At 39.4% G+C, this 9,180-nt stretch overlaps 1 protein-coding gene across 1 annotated transcript; it reads left to right on the top strand.

Annotated features, from left to right (window-relative positions):
• Positions 1-327: 327 nt before the first annotated feature.
• On the top strand, positions 328-6,037 carry LOC310691549 (vomeronasal type-2 receptor 26-like; the record flags this gene model as incomplete). Its single annotated transcript, XM_083471411.1, has 3 exons — positions 328-363; positions 4,528-4,654; positions 5,136-6,037. The coding sequence occupies 3 exons, from the start codon at positions 328-330 to the stop codon at positions 6,035-6,037; spliced, it is 1,065 nt and encodes a 354-aa protein (XP_083327537.1).
• Between the last annotated feature and the right edge of the window lie 3,143 nt (positions 6,038-9,180).

Below are 9,180 nucleotides of genomic sequence, written 5' to 3'. Positions count from 1 at the left end.
GAATTTAAGAGAAACATATGTCATATTTGGCAGCAAATCCACTCTCACAGTGCAAGTATCTCTAATTACAGGGTGATAACCCACATCTACCAACATATCCTGGCTTTGATATTTGCTGTCAAGGAGATCAATGAAAATCCCCAGATTTTACCAAATGTCACCCTGGGTTTCCATATCTATAATAGCAATTTTGATGCAAGGTGGACCTATCATGCCTCACTGGAACTCTTCTCTACACTGGGCAAATTAACCCCCAACTACAGATGTGATAGTCAGAATAATCCAGGAGCAGTTGTTGGGGGACCTGTCTCTGAAGTCTGTCTCCACATGGGAGATATCACAAGCATCTATAAGATTCCACAGGTAAGATGTATAAATGCAGTCGGAGAGGTTAACAAAGCATCTGCTCATCCGTTTACTTGTAAAGGTTTTCATTTGAAACAATTTATTTGCAATGTGTGTTTTTTTATGTGATACTTCCATAAGTAAGAATATAAGAAAAGCCCTATTGGATTAAGCCGGCAACCTATCTAGCCCTGCATTCTGTTCTCAAAGAAGCCAACCAAATGCCTTTGGGAAGTCCACAAGCAGGACATTAGCGCAACATCACTGTCCGCACCTGTCATTCCCAGCAATTGGAATAACAACAACAACAATAATAACAATAACAATTTATTATTTATACCCCACCCATCTGGCTGGGTTTCCCCAGCCACTCTGGTCAGCTATTCACTACCTAATTCAAAATGCTATATGCTTGTGCATAAGATTCCACAGAAAATATGCATGGCATTTGATTGCCAAAACCTTTAACATTTCAAGGTGTGACCTTGGATGAGTTCAGGCAAATAAAATATATTACTGAAAATGAGATCTATCTTGCAACTTTATGGAATAAATCTCGACATATAGTTAAAAGGGTTACCAAACTCCAAATGATAAATTAACTTGTGTTACCTGTTAAAGGGACTACCCTAACCTGAAGTGGATAAAGCCAATAATAGGTGAAAGATTATGCTCTGCCTTTCCTATGTATATGAAATAAATCTTATGATTTCTATGGATTGCAGGATTAATTAATTGCAATATATATATATATGTGTGTGTGTGTGTGTGTGTGTGTGTGTGTGTGTGTGTGTGTGTGTAACATTTTATTACTTATAACCTATAATCAACCAAAAGAGCTGCTAAGTGTATAAGGATATTAAGATTGATGAGATATAAGGAAACACATTTTGCTGAGGTGGAGTTTTAATGCAAAGGTTTGATGTCTCTGGACTCAGAGGTTTACATTGCTTAGAAGAGACTGACTTCCAACATGCGACATTGAGTGGGTCCACAAGTCCTCCTCCTCCCTGTTTTCCTCCTCCTCCTCCTTCCAGTTCTTTCAGATCCCATGGTCTTTCCAGATTGAGTAATGGCGGAAGAATGAGTAGTACCATCAATTCATTCACAGAGATGAAATAGGAAGCCCCAGTAATGATGTATTTGAGCTGCCTGTGATTTCCCTGTAGTGGGGTTCAGAGCCCACTTTTCTTCAGAATCTTTGTACAGTGGTACCTTGGGTTACAGACACTTCAGGTTACAGACACTTCAGGTTACAGACTCCGCTAACCCAGAAGTAGTACCTTGGGTTAAGAACTTTGCTTCAGGATGAGAACAGAAATTGTGCTTCGGAGGCATGGCGGCAGCGGGAGGCCCCATTAGCTAAAGTGGTGCTTCAGGTTAAGAACAATTTCAGGTTAAGAACGGACATCCGGAACGAATTAAGTTCTTAACCTGAGGTACCACTGTATTATGATCTTGCAGCCCACAAAAAAATCATACAGGATTGGTCTCCCCCCAAAATAATAATAATAATAATAATAATAATAATAATAATACAGGATTGATCTTTTTCTCCACACATAATTTTGTAAATTTCCATTAGATCATATATGGCTCCCCTGCAGTGATAGAAAAGACAATCCAACCTGCTTTCTGTAACCAGATGTTCCCAAATTTGGAGCTTCAATATAAGGCAATTCTCCAGATACTGCTGTATTTCAAGTGGATATGGATTGGAGTAATTTCTATAAATGATCACAATGGAGAAAAGTTCTTACAGAATATGATCCCCAGGTTAGCCCAGAGAGGCATCTGCTTTGATTTCATATATAGAATCCCCAAAATGTTTTTTTCCAGTTTTATTACTAGTTCATTGATCGAGTTATTTGAAATGCATGAAATTATTATGAGGAGCAGTGCGAATGCAGTCGTCATTCAAGGTGAAATTGAGACAATGATTATCCTGAAGTTAGTCTCAGTCTCTATGGTTTTAAAATATGAGCTCCTCGCAACAAAGAGAAATGGTAAAGTTTGGATTATGACAGCCCAGATGGAGTTCACTTCCTTTCCTTCTCAAAGAGATTGGGACATAGACTTCCTACATGGTGCTATATCCTTTGCTGTCCACTCCAGTGAGGTGTTAGGATTTCAGAAATTTCTTATGTTAAGAAACCCTACTTCAGAGAAAGAAGATGGCTTCCTTAGGGTTTTCTGGGAGCAGGCATTTGGGTGTCAGTTCCCCAACTCTATGGTAGATCTACAGGATGAAGGCATCTGCAGTGGAGAAGAGAAGTTGGAGACTCTTCCTGCCTCTGTTTTTGAAATGAGCATGACTGGCCACAGCTACAGTGTCTACACAGCTGCCTTTGCAGTAGCACATGCACTGCAGGCCATGCATTCATCTAGATACAAAGGCAGAGTGACAGTGGATGAAGGAGTAAAACTTCAGAATCAAGAGTTATGGAAGGTAATGTCCTGAATACACTAAGAACAAAGGAAGGATCCGGCTGGCTCAGTCCAAGGGCTTCCTATAGCAGACAACCAGACAGCTTGGGGAAGCCTTCAATCAGGACATTCTGGCAACAGTCTTCTCCCCCTGTTCTTCTCCAGTGCCTGGTTTTCAGAGGCATGATGTACTCATTTCTGAAGAATGTCTATATGTGCCTTGAATAGAAGCAATAGCTTTTATGTTTCCTCGATGAATTTGTAGAAGTTCCAGGTCTCACAAGATTCAGATGAGTACAAAAAGAATTGAATACTATGTGAAAATTGCAAAAAATGCATGATGATGAGCAGGGAGTATTTTTTTGCTGTCCCTGCCTTCCACCACAGCAGGTGTGAATGATACATCTGTGGATGCAGTGGTGGCTATTCCTCCCTGTCATATTCTGCTGCTGCCCTGCCAGGGTTAGGATTGCTTTATTAATTACTATCAAGGTGGTATATGCACATCTTCTACTCTATATCTATGATTACTCAGCATAAAGCTTTGCAAAAATTCTATAATCAAGTGGAAATTATTGCCAGCCTTTGGCATATCCTAAAGAATTGCCTTTGTTTTATTTTCTTTACCCTGCTTTTCTTTAGCTTAACCTCTTTCTTAAGAGGATCATATTTAATAATAGTGCTGGGGAAAAGGTTTCCTTTAATGAAAATGGGGAGATAGAGGCTGGATTTGATATTATAAACTGGGTCACATTTCCAAATCAGTCCTTTCAGAGAGTCAAAGTTGGAAAGATAGACTCCATGGCTCCCCAAGAAGAAGCGTTTAGCATTTGGGAAGAAGCCATTGTGTGGCCCAAAAGCTTTAACCAGGTGAGGTCCATTTATTTTTGTTGCATATCTATTACTTCCAGAATGATTCACAGTTCACCTATTGACATTGCTCAGTTCTGGGTTCACCCACAGCTTTAGCGTAGGTATGGAAGAATGTTTGAATATGCTGTGTCAATTAAGTGACGTGGGTGGCACTGTGGGTTAAACCACAGAGCCTAGGACTTGCCAATCAGAAGGTCGGCAGTTCGAATCCCCGCGATGGGGTGAGCTCCCGTTGCTCAGTCCCTGCTCCTGACAACCTAGCAGTTCGAAAACATGTCAAAGTGCAAGTAGATAAATAGGAACCGCTCCAGTGGGAAGGTAAATGGCGTTTCCGTGCGCTGCTGTGGTTCACCAGAGGTGGCTTAGTCATGCTGGCCACATGACCCGGAAGCTGTACGCCGGATCCCTCAGCCAATAAAGCAAGATGAGCGCCGCAACCTCAGAGTCGGTCGCGACTGGACCTAATGGTCAGGGGTCCCTTTACCTTTTATCAACATTTTCACCATCAGATCCTAACCTTGAGGCAATTAAAGACATAAATCTACAGAGAGGAATGGTCAAATAAATGATGCACTTGAAGATGTTGGGGTTGTGCTGCTTTTCCTCAGAGCCAAACATCCTGAGTGGCCATTTTCCACCAATCTTTTACTTGCCTTTTTCATGATCATTTAGCCATCTGTAACTTACTAAAATAACTTGGCCAATCTGACTATCCAAAGAGTTCTTCCCCTAAGCATGACAGGGAGATTCTGGTCTTAAAGATTCTGTCTTCTTTCCCATATGGTGGCACTGTATGAGACAGTTCTTCAAGTTTCCAGAATGTAATGTCCTTTTTGCAAGCTTGCAAAACAGAAAACCTTCTCTTCTTTCATTTGTGGACAGGTGCAGCCCCGTTCTGTTTGTAATGATAAATGCCCATTGGGTTACCATAAAGCAAAGAAGGAAGGAGAGCCATTTTGTTGCTATGACTGCATTCAATGTCCTGAAGGGAGGTTTTCCAACCAGATGGGTAAGAGACATAATGCACAGAGCCTTTCAAATGAAGTGTCACTCAGGTATTCAGAAATCCATTTCCCTTGTGTGGAGAAAATTGTTCGGAATTCAGTGAAGGATGCGGTTCTTGATATGAAGATACAGCATGTAATACTTAACCATTGCAGTCCTAAGTCATTGTGAGGTGGTCGTTATCTACACCAAGAAGGAAAAAAAACCCCACCACTCTTTCAGAAGAAGTTATAGCATTTGTTCAGAGAAAATCTGAAGATTGCAGAGTTACAATTTTGGAGGGAAAGTTAAAGTTATAACAGCCTCTCCATCTTAAGGAAAAGGCACAAAGAGGGCTCAGCATGCTCAGTTACCATAGAAAAGGCCAAGGGAAATACAAAAATAACTTTCAACTCATATTTATTATTTTGCTATTTTAATATTTATTATTTTAGTAGAAAACAAATTGTGCTGCACTGCATAGAAGCTTGAATTTTCTTTTTCAGACATGGATGAATGCCTTCAGTGCCCACAGGATCATTACCCAAACATGGAACGGGATTCATGCATTGCAAAGGACATCAGTTTCTTGTCTTATGGAGAACCTTTGGGGATTGCTTTGGCAGTTCTTGCTCTTTCCCTTTCTTTGATCACAGCTTTGGTGCTTTGGGTCTTCATTAAGCACCGAGACACTCCCATAGTCAAAGCCAACAACCGGAACCTCACCTACACTCTCCTCACCTCCCTCTTGTTCTCCTTCCTTTGTGCTTTGCTATTTATCGGTCAACCTGAGAAAGTGACGTGTCTCCTTCGGCAAACAGCATTTGGCACCATCTTTTCAGTGGCAGTTTCTTGTGTGTTGGCCAAGACAATCATTGTGGTCCTTGCTTTCAGAGTCACCAAACCAGGCTCCAGGATGAGGAAATGGGTGGGGAAACAGCAGGCCACCTCCATTGTTCTTTCCTGCTCCCTGACTCAGGCCGCCCTTTGTTGTGTATGGCTGGCAACGTCTCCCCCATTCCCAGATTTGGATATGCACTCTGTGTCTAAAGAAATTGTTCTGGAATGTAATGAAGGGTCAGTCACCATGTTCTACTGTGTCTTGGGGTTTTTGGCCTTGTTGGCTGTTGTCAGCTTCACAGTGGCCTTCTTAGCCAGGAAGTTACCTGACAGTTTTAATGAAGCCAAGTTCATCACCTTCAGCATGCTGGTATTTTGCAGTGTGTGGCTGTCCTTTGTCCCCACTTATCTGAGCACAAGAGGAAAATATATGGTGGCTGTGGAGATCTTCTCCATCTTAGCCTCCAGTGCTGGTGTCCTAGGCTGCATATTTTCCCCAAAATTCTACATTATTGTGTTGAGACCTCAACTGAACTGCAAGGAGCAACTAAAAAGAAGAAAGGATTGACATATCTGATATTATATAGCCCTTATCCATCTTAAATCAGCTTTGATAAAGCAATCAGATATTTACAATCATGTTGGTTATTATCCCGTTCCTTTGATAGTCATCATGTCATATTTTGCAGTTTCATCTTCTCAGTAAAATGTAAATGCCATGGAAATTGTTATTCTTTATAAATGTTTGATATATTTCTGTTAAATATATGGTTGCTGTAGAGAACCAGGCCTCCAATGCTAGGTTATTAGACTGCACATGTTCCCCAAAATGTTTTATTTTTGTGCGTGAATGGAACAACACAGAACAAAATAGATGAATAAAGAATTGACACAATTATCTTGTTCATTATCATATTCAACTGGGAACCATCATCATGTTATATGTTTATTGGAACTGAGGTTTATGATACAGTTTTGATTTTTTGTGTTATTTGCTGGACTTTCTTTGTGCCTTGTTTGCAGGACAATTTCTTTGTCCTTTCAGTAGGCTCAGCATTTAACTTGCCTTCTTGTTGTGAAGTGGATGAGAGTGTGAATGTGTGAATTCTGCATTCCACTCAACCTTTCCCCAACGCTGTGCAGCCTCCCTAGCCTTCCCGTTCGATCCCAAAGTTCTTCGTCTAGTTTCTCAACCAAACGTTTCCCAACTTTAATCATAGTGTGATGAGAGGAGGAGAAGACCACTGTGTGAGAATATTTTATATTTGAGAAATAATACCTTTTTTATATATAAAATTTTTTATTAGTTTTTCACAATTTATATAAACACAAACAATACACAATACAAACATACAAAGACATAAACAAACATGTATAATTTCGAATCCTTTTTTCTTAAACCTTACTTCGCCGACTTCCCCGTACCTCCCCTTTCTGCATCCCAATTCCCAAATTTATTTCAGCAAATCCTCCCCCTTAATTTTATCTAATTTCCCTTGTTCTTTTCTTTTACTTAATCTTCCACAGCTGTAATCCCCTATTTTCTATACCTTCAACATTTTAGCCCTCATTAATTTTACAGTATTTCTTAAGATAAATTTTAAATTTCTTCCAATCTTCTTCTGCCGTCTCTTTCACCTGGTCTCGGATTCTGCCAGTCATTTCAGCCTGAGAAATAATACCTTTACCCAGTGTCTGAGATCTTTCAAGAAGTTGTTCAAAACTATTTAGGTCACGTACTGCCTGATCACATATACTTGGCTGGTTTAGAAAGTGCATGACCTGCACTTCCTAGCCAGCTACAGCATACAGTATATCTAAGACCAGAATTTCATTGCCATGCTTAACAAAAAGCTCCGTCATCTATAATCTGGGTAAGCTACTTTAGTATGCCACAGCTGGCTGAGTGATCATGGAAAATGCAAGAGGAAGAAGGAATATTACTGAGCAATGACCACTCAGGGATGCTTGCCTCTGAGAACACCCTTCAACCAAATGGAAAGGTTTTTCCTTTGGAAAAGCATTGGGCTCAATATTTGTTCTAACATGGGAGACAATGTGGGGAAAGTAATAATAGAAAAATGAAAACAGTGGGGATCTAGTAAAAAAATAGATGTAATAAAACATAGAGAGAAAACGGTGGTGGGAAGGCCCATTTAAGAACATAAAGTACTAATAATCATACTAATCAGTGCCTGGACCCACACAGTCCACCCTCTATGATATGCCAAGTTGGGCCAGGGTCAAGGGAGCTGACTTATTTAAGCAGGTTGTCTACATGCTAAAAGCAATAGTAGAAAATGAAAATGCTAAAAGCAATAGTAGAAAATGAAAACAACTAGTGAAAAAGTTATGAGTTATTAATAGATGGAGCAAAATAAAGCATAGAGAGAAAACTGATGGGAAGGCAAATAAAAACAATGCTGGAGAAAGAAACTGGGATCAAGTGGAAAGATCATTATTTAGTCTTTCAATTTGTAATGGTACGTCAACAATTGCAATTTGTTTTACATGTGAACAAGTAAAACAGTTTAAAAAGATGTAAAAATTAAAATGTTAGAAAAACAATACAAAATAAACATCTAAAGCTGAGACCATTCCACCTGGCTGAAAATGCTTGTTGAAAGAAGAATTACTTCCATTATTCCAAAAGCAGCAATGGTGGGTGCCTGTCATATCTCAACAGTGCAGAAATGTTTCTTCACAGGTGGACCAGATGAAACTTCTTAAAAAACACACAATAGGCTTGTTTGCACCTGCAACCAGCAGAGAACCTCTAATTCTGCATCCATGATTATCTACCCAAGAATTATCCAATTGGCCATGATTACTTCAACTTTTTCTGTAAGTCCCAAGGTAGTTCCAGGAGCTACTATGAAAACAATGACCCAATGTGGATGGGTGTGATTAATATCCTGTGTGTTATTCAGAGCAGGGCTTAAGACAGGTGGGGGACCATAACTGGTATTATAGTATTGGCTGCCAAAAGGTCAACTGATTGGCCATTCAAGTTAGGCTGTGTTTAGACACATAATTGAATAGCAATGAGGGAATAGGAATATCGATATTCAGATAGATTTCGTGCAAAATGAGGGGCCTTAATGTTGCTCAGTGTAATATGAGTGAACCTTTCACAGTAAACCACAACTTCTATCGTTCTGGAGGCCTAACCATTGCTGCCATCATTTCTCAGATCTACACATTTTCCAACCCTATAAACTTCGAAAGACATCCCTCTGAAGAACTCCTTGACGACATCTTGTAAGAATTCGATTCCCTTAGAATCAAGAAAATGTACCTGTGTTAATTTTTTGTAGTTAGAAGAGCCAAGACTCAATGACTGGCCATGTGCTTAAGACATATTTTAGAGCTGTGATTAGATTATTATCAACCTTTATAATATTTTGCATCAAACATATTGCAACTTATGCTATAGCTGTTTTTAGTTACTTTGTCACTCAAAATTATATATTGTCAGGTGTAAACAATGTTGTTCTTGTTAAAAATCCATATGTAGAATCCATACAAAAAATATTTAATATATAGAAAGACATCACAAAAGAGTGATCTGATTATAAATGAAAATGGAATTGTAGGCACATCTTTTTACAATTAAATAGGGCATTGTAAATCTTGAACCAGCTTTCTAATTTTCTTTTATATTCACAAGAGGTTTGCTGAGACTGGATTTGCGATTTAGGTTTCACCATA

This window comes from Podarcis liolepis (assembly GCF_965112155.1).
Source record: "Podarcis liolepis genome assembly, chromosome: 13".
Taxonomy (NCBI): domain Eukaryota; kingdom Metazoa; phylum Chordata; class Lepidosauria; order Squamata; family Lacertidae; genus Podarcis; species Podarcis liolepis.
Note: the sequence above shows the minus strand (reverse complement) of the source record. Positions and strands in the feature narration are given on the sequence as shown.